Here is a 19,701-nt window from a genome sequence, read left to right on the forward strand (position 1 = left end):
TTTTAGTTCGGTTTTGAAAAAAAAAAAATTTTTGAACTGTAACGGTACGGTTTCTGTAAAAAAATTATCTTAGTAATTGTAATATATACTTCTGCATAAAAAATATTTCACGAGTATTTATAAATATAAATTTAAATAAACTAACTGTGCAGCCTACCAATAATAGTATGTGCGCTATAGCAGCCCGGGCTAAGCCTGGGCTGCTATAGCAATTTTCGTGCTCGTCAATGAAATTGTTTAATTTTAAAGATATCTTTTTTTAGATGTGGCCTCCATGCAGGTTTAGCAAATTATAGATGCAGGAAGAGTAGGGGGGGGGGGGGGAAATAAGTGGTTTATAGCGTTTTCCATAAGTCCATAAAACCCAAATATATTATTTGCTTTTGCAACTATGCAATATACATCAGCATAAATTTTCAGGTCTTTGGATATAATAATTCCTAAATCTCTTATAGTTTCGGTTTTTTGACTTTGAAAATCGTTATGCACCCATAAGTGTTTGTGATTGAGTATTCATGATGTGGGTTATTTTTACTTAAATGCATAACGATGTACTTTTCGATATTTAGTTCCATAAGCCACATGTTTCACCAAGTTGAAATTTTGTTAATACTATCCTGAAGTTCTAGCGAATCTTTTAAACGTGTCTTGATTTTGTAGGTTTATTAACTTAGTATCATCGGCATTAATGAAACAACTAGTTTCGAGTTTTCTCGCTAAGTCTTTTATGTATAATTCAAATAGAGTCTGCCCGAGAACAGATCCCTGTTGTATACCACTTGCACATTCTTTTACCCATAACTACCATTTGCCTCCAATTTATTAGATAAGTCTCAATCTAATTTCAGAATTTTTTATTTTAACCACACATTGATATTTGGTCTTGAAAAACTTGAAATCCACTGAAATCGTCTTGATGATTTTTTCTTGTGCATAAAGTTTTTTCCACTCTATACTTTTTTATTTTTTTACTAGTACTCTTGAAAATTTGAAAGTTTAAAACTGAAGTAATACAGTTAGCCATTCTAAATTGCACGCTTTCTTAAAAATCAATAAACTCCGATAAAAATTAGCAGTTGATAACATTGAGTTGCCATAATAGAGTACATAAAGAGTAATAATTAATAGTATTTTTGATATGCAGGGATATATACATAGAATTTCCCTGGCAAATTCTATGGGAGATTCTATGAGAAATTCTCTGGGAAAATCTAATAATATAGTATATAACTAACATGTATGAATAAAATCTTTTATAAATATGTATTATCTTTAAAGAAAAATATTCACGGTTTTAATGAGGAATTTAAAACCAAGTTAATAATTCTCTGCCACAATCCCAGTGGGCAAAGAGGAATCCTTTTGGACCAGGAGAAGACTCAATTAGATAAAGGGAAGACGTCCACGGGACGTACAAATATAAACGCTTTTCGTCTATCCAAAAGAAATGAAGTATAGATGTAACTACAACGTCACATGAGACTTCGTATGGACTACGTCCGACATACTACTGACGTCCTTAGGACTTATTTTTTTTTTTTTTTTTTTTTAAATAAGGTTAAAATCCGCTGTTTATGATTATGATAGACAATTAGTAATTCTAACTAAAGTTTCCAATAATAATGCTAACTAATAGCTAAATAAATCAAGTTAGAATTCTCTCTCGTTACAAAAAAAAATAATTATTTACCAAAAAAAGATAATTAATTATCTAATAATATTTATTCACAAAATAAATTCTCAGAATATATGCGAAAAGCAAAATAAGTTAAAATAATTATTATCAGGCTCTTTTGCCTCTTTGATATAACTTTTTTCAGCCCTATTTCAAATAACTCTTTTGAGTAAGTCACCAGTATGGCCGGCGCGAGATATGATATGATGGAGTTACTTTAAATCCGCGTTAAAGTAACCCCATTTTTACATGAAAACTCACTCAAATAAGGTTTTGTATTTTTTTTTCAAAACTGACTAAAAAAACAGTAAAAAAAAACTTAAATCTTTGTTGTTTATTGCAATTTTAGGTTTTTGAAAAACTCTCCCCCTTTTGTTTGTTACAGTATTTTACATTTTTATACATCAACATGAGAACTTTTAAAATGGATCAATTTTTATTTAAGAATTTTTAAAATAAAAGCAAAATTTTATAAAAGTAAAAATAATTATTGAACATCAAAAATATTTTATTTTTTATTTAAAAAAATCGAAAACAATATAAAAAATAAAATAATCTAAAAGTAGATCAAGGTTTTGAATCACGGCATTTCATTTCACAATGCTGCAACCTAATCACTTTGGTCACTAAGGCGTCCGATGAAAGTTGTAAAAACTATTTGATAAACAAAAGACTTCATAAACCGGCAAATACAACGCAATTCAATTTTAAAGTAAAAGTAAAACTGTAAAACTTGATATATGTTTTAACATTACATAATTTGAAGTTTACATAAGTTAGATATTTGCAAACACTTTCGTTCACATTTTCTGATACAAAAAGTGCTGCGACTCTTTCTTGCCATTAACTCGGTTGTAATGGCTGCCGGGACTTCCGTGTCAAACTCTCTTTTTTTCTATTTACTATTTTTTTCTATTTTCTATTTATTATTTATTCTATAAACTATTTTTTCAAAAAAATATGTTTAAAATGTTGAGTAAGACCAAGTATTATACTTATTTTTTAGTAAATTGTTTTTAACAAAATCTACTCTCACTTATCTAATTGTAGAGAAGAGTTGAACAAATAGGGAGAGTAGATTCAATGATAAAAATTCATTGATTGGGTTGTTGTCAGGACCGTCCCGAAGTGATCTTAAAGAGGTGGGAGGAAGGGGGGGAAGGTAATACATCTGTTTTTTACCAACTAAGGCCTAAAAAATTTTTTTTGCAGTTAAAAAAATAAAAAAGGTCCTCGTTGGCCGACATTTGCTGACTGCATAGATCCAATTTTGCTGACTCCAGTGTCCAATTTGCCGACGAATAAAATTCTTAGTAGGGCGAGACAGTCCTACGCCCCCCTCGGGATGGCCCTGGTTGCTGTAATTCTATAGTTAGGAGAAAATTCGAACTAACTCAGAATGAGGAGAATGGTCGTTATATTGGGGCAGGGGTGGAGGCGGTAATTTTCTTTTTATAATTTTTTTTAAGGTTTAAGAGCGACTTTCTGTAAGAATCAGACAGAGCTCAATAGTGACCCTCTTCAAAATGATAATTTTTTAATATGTTGTTGCTATTCATACTAAAATCTCAATTTCAAAACTTTTTCAAAAAATATTAATTGGTTCTCTATATATGAGATGTCAAAGTTTGAATAAATTTTTCGAAATATTGACCAAATGGTGTCGAAAGCATTATTAAACTCGAAAAAAACAAACAAAGTAAACAATTACAATGATTATTTTACTTGACTATTGTTTATTGGCTGATTCACACCAAAAATTATTAAAATTGGTAAAGAAAATATTTTTCCTTGTCTAAATATCATGTTTAAAAATACGCGAACAATGATTTTTTTGTCACTTGAAATCTACGTTTTCATTCAAAGCTGCGAATACCCCATAATTGTTTTTTGTTATTATCTAGTTAAGTACCTAAATCTATTTAAGTACCTTTTGTTATTATCTAGTTAAGTACCTAAAAGTATAAAAGCACCTATTGGGAATGAAGACTTAGCCGCAAAATCCAACTCATAAAACAAAAATCTAATCTTTTGACGCATTGATTGTGACATGATAATGTTTATTGTCCTGGGTTCACTGTAAAATAAAAAAAAACTTGTTTTGATCTTTAATCTACCTTATTAATAAAAAAATACTTATGGGGTATTGCAATAGTTTAGAAAAATAACATATAAATAGTATAGATGTTTTTTAGGTGCTTCTATATTTATTTAAAAGCGCTTGAGTTCAGTATGTTTCCTTGTTACACTACCATATTTTTTTAGAATAATTTTTACTCCGAATATGTTTCCTGAATATGATTTTGCGTTAAATTATTTTATATTATAATAAATATCTTTTGCGTATTTATAGTTAGTTTAGATTTTTTACTTTTTTAAAGACATTTTGATTAAAAACATGTGTCTTACGACACATGTTTTTACTTTGAACAAAATTATTACAAAATACAAACAGGAAAGAAAGTAACATTACGGCGACCCGCATCAATATCTATGATACTTCAAATATCTTCCCAATATAATTCATAATTTCCAATTGATTTAATTATATGCAATCGTCATCGAAAAGAACACTATACCGCAACAAAGGAAAAAGAAACAAAAATAAAAAACTCAACGCGAATCTACATCAATAGCTAATAATATTGATTTTATACCAGATGAGTTTTTACGAAATCAAGAAGAACTTAACACTTCAAATGAAATCAGAGGAAATATCACAGCTTGTCTTGGCACCAGTCCAATTAAATTCCAGTTTAGAAGAAAACTTGAGCATATCAATGAATCCACAAACCAACAAATATAAACGTATGGAAGAAACATTCAGAAAAAAAATTGCAGAATCCATTGCACCTAGTCAATCGGAAGAGTTTTTGAAGGTGCTTGAAAGTGATGAAAATAATAAAACAGAAATTCCAGATGAAATTGAAAAACTCGTAGAAATGTATAAAAAAGTAATGCAAAAAAATGTATAAAAAAAGTAATGCAAAAAGTCAACTTAACTGTAATTTTGGCATTTATTGATCATAATAAATACACATAGCAATTTTTATGCACATTTAAGTGCACAAATTATAAAATAGGACTTGTCAGAACATGTAAAACCTCACTAAAAGAATTTATTTGCAAGAAGCAGACATTCGATTCCAAAAAAAAAATGTGAACATTTTTTAAATTTCATCTTTTTAAGAGGATTTTTACAAGACGTTTTTCATGGTATTTCCTAATTAAAGTATGACAGTGGTAATGTTGAAAATGTAGCTAGTTCCATTTTAACAGCAAAAAACAGTCAAACAATTGCATTATATAGAGAAAGTTGCAAAGAAATTGCTTAGAATCCTCTAACTCAAGTTTATTGCGGATACTAAATGAAATTAAACATACTCATAGAAAATACCTGGCTGGTTTAACTGACACGGCTACTGCTGGGATAAATGCATTTGCAGCACTTGAACAATTCGCAAAAATGTTCAATAAAAACATCTTTATAAATACTTCATAAATAAAGAAAATACAGGAAATTAGATGTCACCAGAATAAGTAAACACAGTGATAAGAAAATGTCTTAGAGCTGATGAGTTTGTTCAAGCTCACAAATAAGATCTATGTTCTCCAGATGAAGTAAATTAGTAAGAATTAGAAAATTGACTGCTCCAACTAATGAAGAAGACGATAACAATGTACTTGAAAATGAAGAAGCCGAGAAATATTAAAAAGAAATACATAAACTTGCAATCGAACTTTCTGTTATATGGTTGAAAGATGATTGGGTGGTAGTTGTTCGCAAAAACCAATGGTATTCAGGAGTTGTTGCGGAGGTAAAAATTTTGTACATGTTGTTAAATCGAAAACTTCTACTACATAAAACTAAGTAAAAAGGTAACATTACATCAAAAGCAATATTAAAACTTAAATGATTCTTTATTATAGAAATGATAAATTTTATTTATCCATGAGTTTTGCGTTTAAAGATTTTTGGTTTTTTTTTTCAGAATTTGGTACTTTAATTGACTGCATGAAAAGTGTTTCTTTTGGAAAAACTTATCTATGGCATAATTAAAATGGTAGCATGGTATATTTAGATAATGACATCTTATGTAAAATAATTCCTCCAACTCCAATTAATCACCACGGTGATTACTTCTTAGCAACAAATGATTTTGAAGAAGCTAATAAACTGATGAACAAATGAGCTTAAAAAAAAAGTTAAGTCGTATAAGAAGAAATTTATTGTAAAACAACGAAAACGTTTTTTTTAATATGAGCGTTTTTTTAAGTAACTCTCAAATATGCCTTAACGTTTGTCTTATACAGTTTTTGTAAACCCAGGGCTTTAACCATCATTATGTCACAATCAATGCGTCAAAAGATTAGAATTTCGTTTTGAGTTGGATTTTGCGGGTAAGCCTTTTCTTTTCCATAGATTTTTTATACTTTTAGGTACTTAACTAGATAAAGATTTATAATAACAAAAAAAAAAAAAAAGGATAATCCAACATAAAACAATGAATGAAAACGAAGAACAAAAATGACAAAAAAATCATGTTTCGCGTATTTTGTTACATGATATTTAGACAAGGAAAAAAATGTCTTTTCCAATTTTATTAATTTTTGGTCTGAACTAGCCAATAAACAATAGTCAAGTAAAATAATCATTGTAAATTATTTACTTTGTTGTTTTTTTTTCGAGTTTAATAATGCTTTCGACACCATTTTTTTGTTGTTCTTTATTACAATATTTAACACAATATTTACAAACATATCAATAAGAAAAATTACATGCAAAGAAATCGTTAAAAATAAATAAATAAAAATAAAGAATAAAGATAAAGAACGCGGGAACTCAAAGAAGACCATACAGGTCTTGTCACAGAGAACCGCTGTTGAGGAACTTTGAACTTAGTAAATATAAATAAAATAAATAAATACAAATTCTAAACTTTTCCGTTCGTGATACAAATTATTTACAAATATTACGAATTAAAATAAAAATTAAAGTAAACAAGTAAATAATAAATGATTACTGTACAAATAATGTCAGTGCAACTTTTAACAAAATTCAAATAATGGTGTTTAAATATAGTTTCTCACATAAACTTTAAACCAATATTGTATAAAAGTAAAATATAAATGAGTGATGACAAAACTGGGTACAATTAAAAGTATATAAAAATATTTTCAATTGAGAAAATTACTTTTTTTAGTTTTCTTTTGAACATATAATAATTCCATTCATGAGAAAAATCAAAATTTTTTAAAATTATTTGGTTCCATAAAAAAGCTCCACGAAAAGAAATGCCAAATTTACCAAAGTTTGTTTGAAATTTTGGTTGTTTAATAAAATTATCATTTCTTAAAGAATATTTAGTTTTTTCTTTTAAAGAATATAAATCAAAAAAGGAAGCTGGAGATGAGTTGGTTTTACATTTAAACATAAAACAAAGAACATTATAAACATTTACTTGATATATATTAAAAACATTCATGTTAAATAAAAGTGGCCTTGAGTGAGTAAAACGATTTTTGAAATTTATAAGACGTGCAATATGCTTCTGCTGACAATAAAGTGGCTTTAATTTACTTTTATGGGTACTACCCCATCCAATATTAGCATAATTAATATGACATCGTATAAAAGAGTAATATAGTTGAGTTAATGAATGTTTGTTTAAAACACTTCTTGCTTTATATAAAACTCCAATGCTTTTTGCAATTTTGTTGCATAAATGTCCGATGTGATTCTTCCATGATAGATTTTCATCTACAATGATACCTAAGAAATTTGTGAGAATTGCTCTTTTTATTTGAATATTATCAATATGAAGAAGAGGCATATTACTTGGAAGTAAATGTTTTTTAAATTGTGGATGAAAGAAAATCCATTTAGTTTTATCAATGTTGAATGAAAGTTTATTTGACTTGAACCAGTCTGATATTTTGATAGCTCAATGTTCATATCATAAAAAAGTTTATTGATGTTATTATTAGATAGGAATAGGTATCATCAGCAAACATTATAGTTGTTAATTTTGAGACTTCATGGAGATCTTTAACATTAATCAGAAATAGTAAGGGCCCTACTATAGATCCCTGTGGAACACCACAGGTTATATTTAGATAATCTTGTGAAGAAGATCCCTCGACATAGACAAATTGTTTGCGATGTTTTAAATAGCTTTTTAGTAGTTTTAAAGCATTACCGGTGATACCATAATGTTTAAGTTTTTTAAACAGTATTTCATGGTCAATTGTGTCGAAAGCCTTAGATAGGTCTATAAAGACGCCAAAAGTAAAATCTGACTTTTCGAATGAATCAGTTATACTACGAGTAAGATGAATTATTGCATGTTCAGTAGAGTTATTTCTTTTAAAACCGCATTGATTTTTGTAAAGTATATTATTAACAGCAAGATGATTAGATATTTGGTTGAACAGAATTCTTTCTAAAATTTTTGAAAAAACAGAGAGGATAGATATTGGTCGGTAATTACTGACATTTGATGGTTCACCTCCTTTAAATATAGGCTTTATTTTGGCTATTTTCAGTTGATCGGGAAAAATTTCTCGATTTATAGAACATTTAAAAACTTTAAAAAGAATACGTTTTATGGTATTTCGTGAATCTATCACTATATTACAATTAATATCATCAGGACCAACTGCTTTATTAGTTTTAAGCATTTTAAAAGCACTTTCAAATTCTGAAGAAGATACTTCAAATTTATTTAAACTAGAGATTAATGGAAACACGTAATCATTTATTGGATTAATCATATTTGGAATATTTTTGGCTAAATTAGGGCCAACAGACACGAAATATTTATTTAATTCTCTTGCTATTTGTTTGGGTTCATAAAAAAATCGCCATCAACTTTTATAGTGTTAGGCACAGAGCATAATTTTAATTTATTATTTCCAGTAATTTGACATAATTTGCCATGAGCATTTTGAATTATGTTTATATTTTTCTAGTAAATCATAGTAATTTTTAAATTTTTTTCTTTGACTTTCAAACATTTTAGCGTAATTTTTATAAATAACTTTATTTTCTGGTGTTGGTTTTTTTAAATACTTTATATACAGTTTTTGCTTTATTTTTGAGGATTTCCTAAGATCTTTATTGACCCATGGTGACTTCAAACTTTTATTGGTTATAATAAATTCACGTTTTGGAAAATTTGCATCATATATTTCATTGAAAGTTTGAAAGAATGTATTGTATACTTTATTAGCTTCAAATGAACTGTTAATATGGTTACAATTTATTGAAGATAATTAATCCTTAAACGATGCTAGATTTGCATCGGTGCAAAAAACGTTTGATAATGACTTTTTATGTTGTTGTATTAATTTGTTGTCAATATTAATAGAGAAAAAAATAGGGAAGTGGTCAGAAACGTCACTTTTTATTATACCTTTTTTAAGAGTTTCATTAAGGATATCGGTTGATATAATTTTGTCAATTAAGGTAGCTGAAGTTGAGGTTACTCTAGTAGGTTTGTTAATTTGTGGAATTGCTCCATGTTCGAATAAGTCATCGTAAAATTTTTTAATGTTGTTATTAACGTGATATTCAAAACAATTTAAATTTACGTCACCAATTATATAATTTAGTTTCTTTTCCTTAAAACTATTTTTTAAATATCATTACACAAAAATGCATTAAAACTTTCAATATGGCCAGATGGTGGGCGATAACAGCAGCTTATAAGTATGTTTTTAAAACTATTGGTTAAAAGTTCAATTGTTAAAATTTCTTTATTGTCATCAGAAATACTCATCTCAGGCCTAATAAAAAACCTCAAATTTTCCGTTATATAAAAAAGTACACCACCTCAGCGTTTATTTGCTTTACGCGCTAGTGGGATCATATTAAAACCTCGAATATGGAGATTTAAATTAGATTTAGCGTCATCAAATTCACACCACGTTTCAGTTAAGCAAATTATACTAAATGTATTTGAAGTTTCCTCAATTAAATTACACAAATTTTAAAAGTTTTTTTCAAGACTTCTAATGTTAAAATGAATAACATTTAAATGATCCCGAGAAAGAAATTCTTTTATTTCATTGTTATAGAAGTAGGAACAATTGTTTCGCAAAGCTCCTACAACACTAAAATAGTTTAGATCCGGATCTGAATTACAGTCGACTCTCAATATCTCGAATACTTGATATCTCGAACTTTTGAGTATCTCGAACTTTTTTAGCGGTCCCATGGACATAACGTACTAGTTTAGGCTAAAATCCTCTCGATATCTCGAACCTTATTATCTCGAACTTTTTGGTATCTCGAACAATATTATCGGTCCACAGGGCAATATTCTCTCGTTATCTCGAACTTTTCAACATTTTTTTTAATAAAATTTAATTTTTTTAAATTCCAATTTTCGAAAAAAAAAAATTTTTAATTCGATTTTTAAATTCGATTTTTTTTAAGAAACGAATTTCTGAAAAGTTTTCCTTTAATATATAATTTATTCTTTTTGTCAAACGCAGCAACATGCCGCTCGTTAAACGAAAACTCACGAACAAATCTATAATAGAAAAATGCAAGGCATTAAAAGACCTAGAGACTGGGATGCCTAACAAAGAGGTTGCCAAAAAGTATGGAGTCCCAAAGAACACATTATCAACCTGGATTAAAAATAAAACCAAGTTATTAACCTCACTGGAAAAAAATGGCACAAAATCTAAACGGAAGAAACTTCGTAGTGGTAATTTCAAAAATGTAGACAAGGCCATATACACGTGGTTCGTTGCAAAAAGAAGTCAACAAGTACCAATTGATGGTACCATACTAAAAGAAAAGGCACTAAAATTCGCAGAAGCATTAGGAGAGTTGGATTTTAAAGCATCTGATTGTTGTTTTTATAATTGGAAAGAAAGGTCAGTTAAATTTTGTCAAATCTTGTTCAATTTTAATATAAACAAATAACATGTATCTGTTTGTATTTAATTTATTTAGTTTTTTAAACGTGTAATTAAAATTCAATTATTCTGTTCCTATTTTTAGGAACGGCATCAGCTTTAAAATAATCTCAGGCGAAAGTGCCGCCGTGACGAATAATATGACTGCTTCGTGGAATGAAACTACACTTCCAACATTGCTTTTGAATTACAAGGTTGAAAACATTTTCAATGCCGATGAGTTTGGACTATTTTACCAGTGCCTACCAAACAAAACATACCATTTATCACGAGAAAAATGTTTTGGGGGAAAAAATAGTAAAGTCAGACTAACAGGCATAGCAGCAGGGAGTGCATCGGGAGAAAAATTACCTATGTTTGTTATTGGAAAATCTAAAAACCCACGGTGTTTTAAGCACATTAAACAACTTCCTTGCACATATAAAAATCAGCTAAAAAGTTGGATGACCGGAGACCTTTCTACAGAATGGGTAATGAAACTTGACTCATTTTTTCGTGCTCAAGACAGGAAAGTAGCACTCCTGGTGGATAACTGTTCTGCCCACCCAAACATTGAAGGGCTAAGCAACATCAACCTAATATTTTTCCCCCCTAACACCACATCTGTCCTTCAGCCCATGGATCAAGGTGTAATACGAAGTTTTAAAGCTCATTATCGTCACAAAATTGTGCGTTTGTGTATCAAGGCTGTCGATAATAACGAACCCATGCCAAAAATTCATTTAAAAATCGCGCGTAATAAGTTTGTTGTAAATAACTTTAGCAAATTTACCTTTTGCTCTTAATTCCTTTGCTTCTTTAAACAACTTTTTCCTAATTTCCGTTGTTCTTTCGCTAAAATCTTCATTAACATATAGTTTTTCATTCCTAAATTTTTCAAAAACTGCGTTTCTTTCTTTGTAATTAAGAAACTTGACTATTATTGTTCTGTTTTTTTTAACTCCTTTTTCATTTCTTCCTATTCGATGCGCCCTTTCAATTTCTAAATCATTAGTAAAACCAAACTTATATTTTAAAACTTCTTGAATTTTTCTCTCGCTGTCTTCCCATGATTCGTTCTCGCTTTCTTCGACTCCATTAAACCTAAGATTATTCCTACGACTTTGATCTTCAAGTTCGGCAAGCTTGTCTTTCTCATCATTGTTTTTGTCATTAAACTTTATGTTATCTGTTAGTTCGACATTTGGAATTGCGTTTTTTTTCAGTTCTTTCAATTCAGCTAGAGTAGTTTCATACTTCTCACTTACAAAGTCGACTGTCTTTCTTAATTCCCTCATTTCATTTTTAAGATTTTTATTTTCTTCTTGTATATTTTTAAATTTAATTTCCATTTTATCAAATTTATCATTAAAAAGTTTTATTAATGTGTTTTCATGTTTCTCCAGTAAATCCTTTATATTGGTTGCTGAAAATTTCGCCATTATTTATTTATTTATTTATTTATTTTTTTCCTTTGATAAAAAAATACGTCCGTTTACGATCGCGGTTGGTTTAATTGGTCAATATTCCATTTGGTCAATATTTCGAAAAATTTATTCAAACTTTGAGATCTAATATCTAGAGAATCAAATAATATTTTTTGAAAAAATTTTGGAATTGAGCTTCTAGTATGAATAGCAACAACCTATCAAAAAATTAGCATTTTGAAAAGGGTCACTATTGAGCTCTGCCTGTTTCTTACGGAATGTCGCTCTTAAATATAATAGAAAATTTCTAAAGAATTTAGAAAAAACATTATTAAAACTAGAGATGTACCGGAATTTGTGTCTTTTAGGTCATTTTGGTTCTGGCCGGAATTACAATATTTCTGACCGGAATGCCGGAATATTTTTTTCCCTTTTTTTTTAAGACATGTGAAACAGACTGTGTAAATTAAATCAAAAAATCATTGTCCTACAGGGTGATGAGGAGCTATAGGTCAACCCAGGTAAAAATTACAAATTTATAGACAAATACAATGTAATTATATTTGCATTATTCAATTATAAAAGAATTTTAGGAAGCTTTGGAATATTGTAGTGCAAAAAGAGATACTATCCAGTTTTGGGCAACAAACTAGCCATTTTTTCATCAAAAATGTTACCAGCTTCCTCTCATTTTAAATATTACTTAAATTCTAAATAGTTAAAAAATATAGGATGCTTAATACAGTAAATATTTTAGTTTTAACCTAAACGGAAAAATGAAAAGCAAAAAACTAATTTTCAATATAAATATTATGCAGATTAAGGCTTTCAATAAATAAAATTACAAGAAACAAATAAAAGGAATATGTTAGATTTAAATGAAACAAGAATCAAATTAATGAAATAGGTTATATATATATATATATATATATATATATATATATATACGACTAACTTTTTAGTCTAACTAAAATTAGTCGACTAACTTTTTAGTCTAACTGAATTTAGTCGACTAACTTTTTAGTCTAACTAAATTTAGTCGACTAACTTTTTAGCGTAACTAAATTTAGTCGACTAACTTTTTAGTCTAACAAAATTTAGTCGACTAACTTTTAAGTCTAACTAAATTTAGTCGACTAACTTTTTAGTCTAACTAAGTTTAGTCGACTAACTTTTTCGTCTAACTAAATTTAGTCGACTAACTTTTTAGTCTAACTAAATTTAGTCGACTAACTTTTTAGCGTAACTAAAATTAGTCGACTAACTTTTTAGTTTGACTAAATTTAGTCGACTAAGTTTTTAATTTGCGAAAAATATATTGTTACTTTTACCTAAAAAATACTTTTTTTAAATCTTGTTATGTGTTAGTTGTGAAGTGGTTTGAGCGCCATTTTTTTAATAACAAATTGCTGTAAGTTACAATTTAGATCTCCATGGCATCTTTTTCAAAGTTGATTTTCAGAGTTTTTCAAGTTTTTGGAGAAAATTTTTCTTTCTTAAGTTTGCAAGATATACACTTGGAGTTTTGTAATAGTAAAAAAACTGTATCCAACTACTCCCCCCTTATTACTAAGTACTTGTTTTAACTTTTAATGAAAAGCGGTTTAAATCTGGATTTTTTCAATTTCTAATTAAAATGAATCCTAAACTATTCGAAAAAAAAATGGTGCCATATTTTTGAAATGTGTTGTATGCAGAAGCTTTTTCGGATTTCTTTTATATAATACCAGCAATCATTTTTTGAGGTAATAATACCTAATTTATTTTGTTCTACACTCATAAAACGCAGTTTTTACAGTGACGACAATATGATTGTAGTTGTTAGTAACAGTTACACAATATAGAAATAATAAAAAACATTAATTGCGTAACAATTTGTTACGCAATTAATGTTTGTTATTATTTCTATATTGTGTAATTGAATATATATCTTGTTCAACTCTCAATTTTTATTTTATTTTAATTATTATTAAAATGCTAATAACTAATTATGTATTCAGTATAAAATATCAGCTGTTTTTGGCGGAGTCGTTCTACTAACAAACCAATTTTTATTTAATTCAATGAAAGAAAATGTGGGGCAATACTAGGTACAAACAAAACATTTTTATTACCTAATTGTCACAAATTATATTACGTATTTTAAATTTCTTAAAAACAATAAATTTTAATGAATGTCTTTAAGTTGATTTATTTGTCTTAATTCATATTATGTTCATATAATTTCTCAACACAACAAAATTTAAGGAATGTCTTAACTGACACCTCAAAGTAATGGTTTCCCGCTATATATTAGATAAACCGTTATTCTCAAATATATATTTAAATTTACTTTAAGAAATTGCATTTTTAAACTATGTCGAAAAATAATACGTTTTCTCCAATTGAATATGCTGCTCCAATATCTGATTTGATGAATCTGACGAAGAAAAGAGTGGATAAAAGAAAGACTATAGATGAACAAGACCCTGCAGATCATAACGATAGCGACACAAGTTCAAGTTTTTCATCCGGTCAAACAGAAATTGAAGTTGATGCTCAGTCCATTGAAGAAGCAGCTAAAACTACATACGAATATTACTCAATCGAGGAGGAAACATCAAAATGGATATGCAATCAATGTAATAGTAACAGACCTAAAAAGTACTCTTGTAAAACATCAAAGAGTATATTAGATTACCATCTTGAACATGATCACAAAATAATAACGCCGAAAAAAAAAAAAAACTATGAGTGGCTTATCAAAAGAAGTTAGCGATAAGATTGATAGAGCTCTTTTAATTTTCATTATTGCCTGTTGTCTTCTATTTATGTTGGTAGAAAGTAGTGCATTTAATAAATTTGTTTTGTGTTTAAATCCAAAGTATAGTGCCTTGCCGAAAAAAGTTCTCTTTTAACTGATTTATATCGAGAAAAAGTTGAACTTTTGAAATCAAAATTGTTATCAATTAAAGTTTTATCTATTACTACTGACGGATGGAAGTCCTGTCAAAACTATAGTTATATATCTGCAACTGCACATTTCATTTCTGACAAAACAAATTTCATCAGTTTTTGTTTGGGTTTTGCATACCTTAATGGCCGCCATGATGCAGATAATTTAAAAGAGGCTTTGCTAAAAATCGTAGAAAAGTTTAAAGTAGATGATAAAATAATGAGTATAGTATCAGACAACGCCAGTAACGTACGCAACTGTCTAAATTCTTTAAAAGTTTGTTTAAACATTCAATCAATAAGATGCATGGGACATGTTTTGCAATTATTTGTTAAAAATGTCATAGATTTAGTTGAAGAAGATGAAAAAGATAGTTCGTCTAAATTCTTTTTCATTGCAAGAACATTAACTAAGTGCAGGAAAATTGTTACATCTTTCAATCATTCTTCTCAACTTAATGATTTATTAGAGGAAAGTCAAACACGACAAGGTGTCGAAAAAAATCACATACTTCATTTGATTCAAGATGTGAAAACTCGTTGGCACTCTACGTTTCTCATGGCAGAGCGAATGCTTAAGCTTCACACCTACGTAAAAGATATCTTTAATTCGAAACAACAATACAAAGATATGAGAAAATATTTACTCGATGAAGATGAAATGGTTAACTTAAAAGAAACGGTAAATGCTTTATTAGGCTTTAATCAAGTAAGTGTTTTACTATCTGGCGATAGGTATGCAACGTGTTCTTTAATTATTCCAAGTATAAAGTACCTTGAGAAGCAGCTGAGTAAGAATAAAAGTGAAACTCCTCCTTTAATTGTAATATTGAAATCACATTTGTTAGAATCTTTACAAACTTACAAAGATTCATATGAATTAGAAAATAATTCCTTTTTATTGTGTGCCACTTTTTTGGATCCAAATTAAAAAAGTTTTTAATTCTTTGAAAAGTACGAAAAAAAGAAATATTTAAAAATTGTGAAAGAATTTTTGTTAGATTTTTATCTCTCAAAAAGAGTTGGTGAAATAATTCCAATTAAAAAGGTGACAAAGTAATCAAAAAAATTTAAGTTGTCATTTGAGGATGAAGAAGATGATTCCGGAAGTGATAGTGACAAAAATGTAACCTTAGATTTAAAAAAAGAAATCAGTGAATATATAAGATTGTCAGTGCACGAAAAAAATGTTTTAGAGTTTTGGCATCAAAATCAATATGTTTTTCCAATATTGTATTGCATTTCAACGATGATTTTATGTACACCTGCTACCAGTGCACCAAGTGAGCGCCTTTTTTCTGATGCATTAAACAATTTGTATGCTAAGCAAAACAGGATGACGGCTGAATGTTTTCAAATGTTGATGTTTTTGTACGAAAATTTGGAATTTTTTAATTTGGTTTAAAATTGGTGCAATTTAATTAATGTAATACGGAAATATCTTGTTGTAATAATTATTTTTGAATTTATTTTATTGTTCTTAAATAAAAACTCTTAAATTTAGAACATGAACTGTTTTGTTTTAAAAACAATCAAACAAGGTTGCAAAATGTTTAAAAAATGATTTTATAAAGTTGTTGCTCTCATGTTTGGGACAGGGGGGACCCCAGAAACTTGAGGGCTTTTATGTTTCCAGGCTACATTTATCGCAATTTTTTGCAAAGTATCATTTTTCAATTTTCAATTTTTTTTTTAGAAAAACCAATTGCTTAATTAGACTATAAAACTAAGTGCAAAATATGAACGTAGCAAGTCTTCTCGATTCTATGTTATTTAAATTTAATTTTTTTTACATTTGTAAATGTATTTTACATTTTCATGTATTAATTATGACCCACCCAAGTTTATATTTCATAATGAATGATTTCATTAACCTTACCTTTTCTTTATAATTCTACAAAAAATGGCGTCTTAAATTTAAGGCGGTTCAGTTAAGTTGATATTTCAAATTTACTTTTTGAAATAAGATTGCTTCTAGATAACTTTAGATCTTACTTTTCACGCTAAAACTCTTATTTTCTAACAAACTATTTACTCCAGCTTGAAGCAATTTAAAGCCAAAAATTGCTGCTGCCTAGTATACAGCCATATTTAATATAGTTAAATGAGTTTATATACGACTAAAAATTAAATTTTTGATACCAAAAAAAAAACATTATTTTGGGAAAAATATATCGTAACTTAATTTTTTTTTTTTTAAAGTACATTTTCACTTTTTTAACAAAAAGTGAAAATGTACTTTAAAATGATAGATATTCTGCATTTTTTATGTAATTAAAAAATGATTCTGCATTTTTTATGTAATTAAAAAGTGATAAGAAATTTTCTGGTTTGATAAAGCGACCGCTGCCATTTAACAGAATGTTTATCTTATTTTACAGTTTTACACGATTTAATTGCGGAGGTTGCATTTTTAAATGCGGACGATGAGCCTCTCGGTAAATGCTATTAAATGTTTTGCATTTTAAAAACTCTATTAATACGTTTAACATTTGGTATGCATTTTAGAATAAATAAATTGCCGAAGCTTAAATGTACTTGAATTGTAACAAACATAACCTAAATACGCCAATCAATTTAAGCGCAATTTCGTGCTTATTTGTCCGTACGTTGAAAAAATGAGAAAATGATAAAGTTTTAATTATGAATGTAATGATAACGTTGCATATAAAAGCTTTCGCATTAAATGTCAAGCTTGTTGAGAAAAATGATGGAAGTTAGCGTTAATAAATTGGTACTTCTTATCGCTTATATGAAATTAAATATTTAGAGACTAAGTATATTCGCTAGTATACAGGAGGGGGGGGGGGGGGAGGTGGTAAGTTGAAAACTGCCGTAAGAATAATTGCCGATTAAAAATTATACTTGCTGAGTATAAGAATATATATATTGATTGCTGAGATTTGCTAATAATTATAATAACATCTTAATTTGCCGAATGATCAAACTAAGTATCGGTAATAGCATGGCCTATAAGAGATGGACGTGCAACCTATTTTTTTTTTTTTTTTGCGAGCCATGCTCATTGCGCATTGTTACAAATCTTTTGTTTTAAACAATAGAAATTAAATTATAAAGTCTGTCGGATTCGTCGAAAACTTTTGGTCTCGTCTAACCAGTTACATCAACTTCCTTTTAGTTATTCAAGATAAGAGCAATAGATAGCGATTCCATGACTCAACGAAAAACATTTGACGTTTGAAAAAAAACACGTAACTTTCATGAACTTTACTCTCTTATATCTTTTTGTATGCTTAAGCAAACACCTTAAGGTTTTTTGCATCAATTAGTGTTACTCTTTCCAGTCATATATAGAAAGTACTATGGTTTATATGGCTTCATTTAAATTTTATCCATATCTTAAGACCACTTTTAAGAAAAAAGCTCGAAGCGGGAACATTTTTTTAAAACAAAGCTTTTAGAGGTTAGGATTCCTTAGTACCAAAACACATCCAATTTTTATAAAACTTTCCGTATACATTAAAAAAGGGATGACGAATCAAATGGAATGTGCACACTTTTTAACTTTTATACATAAATTTTTAGTTCTTAGCGTTTCAAAACTTCAAGGTTTATTTTTATAGAAAAAAAAAAAAGTGTTTTTTAAAAGTGTCACGGTGGAAATTGCAAGTTTACTCTTTCCTCTTTTTATAACATGTATTTATTAATGTTTTCTTGAAGAATTGGTTCTAAGGATTTGTATATAGAAATTATGTATATATATATAACTATCTTCCTTCGCATATTTTATGACGTTTTTTGTTTTGATTTTGCGTGACATAATGCAAATTTTCGGTGCCATAACAATGCAAATTTTCCATACTCAAGCCCTATACCTTTTGTCAAAAAATCATCAATTATTGCACTACAAAAAATTCAATAACTTTAGATCCGCTTAACTTCAAAGGCCGAATGACCCCTCATTTTTTAAGTCAAGTCAAGCTCTATACAATGATATAAGTTACATATGTTTATTTGAATAATAAAAAAATCGTCAAGAATGGCTACAATAGAATCAGATTTTAAGTTTAATTTTATATAGCTAGATATTCCTTTTATTTTAAGAAATAACACTGATAATAATATAGAAATTGAGATCATTTACTTAACTACTTTAGTACATGTATAATTAGAGATATAACAAATAATACAAAATATCAACTAGTTTTGTAGCTACTTAGAGAATATTGGTTTCATGTCCAGGGAACTACACCATCTACTATATTGCTGTAGACTTATTGTGTATGAATATTATAGAATTTTTTATTTTTATGTTTAACAACAGAAATATATACAGTTAAGGATAAATAACTCATACATAAAATGAATATAAATACAATAAAGAAAAAAATAATTTGTCACAGTTTTAAAGAATTTAGCAAAGCCAATTTATGGCAAACCGCAAGAATAACTAAGTATTTAATATTAACATAGCATGATTTACCAGCTATATATAAACTAATTTTTATTTGACAAAAACAAATGGGTTATTATGTGCCTTTTATGACAAATGAAATAGTATATGAAATATGAAATACGAAAACATGAAATATCTGGCTACATTTTGCAAGATGATTATAAACTTGAATAACTTTTTAAAAGGTTTTGCATTATCAAACGAGTTATAAAAAAGCCCATTAGAAAATACACCTACTAAAAAACAATGCTCAGTGGTATAAATATTATGGAGCTTATAGAGTAGTCGAGGCAAAAAATGGCAACATATCGGAAATAATACTCAAAAAATACACAAAA

The 19,701-nt window shown here is 28.2% G+C and overlaps 2 protein-coding genes across 2 annotated transcripts; one reads left to right on the plus strand and one right to left on the minus strand.

The window, feature by feature from the left end:
* Positions 1-11,328: 11,328 nt before the first annotated feature.
* LOC136087051 (uncharacterized) lies at positions 11,329-12,027 on the minus strand. The gene has a single exon (XM_065809557.1). It carries the CDS (start codon positions 12,025-12,027, stop codon positions 11,329-11,331), a length of 699 nt encoding a protein of 232 aa, XP_065665629.1.
* A 2,341-nt stretch (positions 12,028-14,368) lies between these two features.
* On the plus strand, positions 14,369-15,877 carry LOC136087052 (uncharacterized). The gene is made up of 2 exons (XM_065809558.1): positions 14,369-14,762; positions 14,967-15,877. The coding sequence occupies exons 1-2, from the start codon at positions 14,369-14,371 to the stop codon at positions 15,875-15,877; spliced, it is 1,305 nt and encodes a 434-aa protein (XP_065665630.1).
* Positions 15,878-19,701: the final 3,824 nt, after the last annotated feature.

The sequence above is a fragment of the Hydra vulgaris genome, chromosome 11, assembly GCF_038396675.1.
Source record: "Hydra vulgaris chromosome 11, alternate assembly HydraT2T_AEP".
Classification (NCBI taxonomy): Eukaryota; Metazoa; Cnidaria; class Hydrozoa; order Anthoathecata; family Hydridae; genus Hydra; species Hydra vulgaris.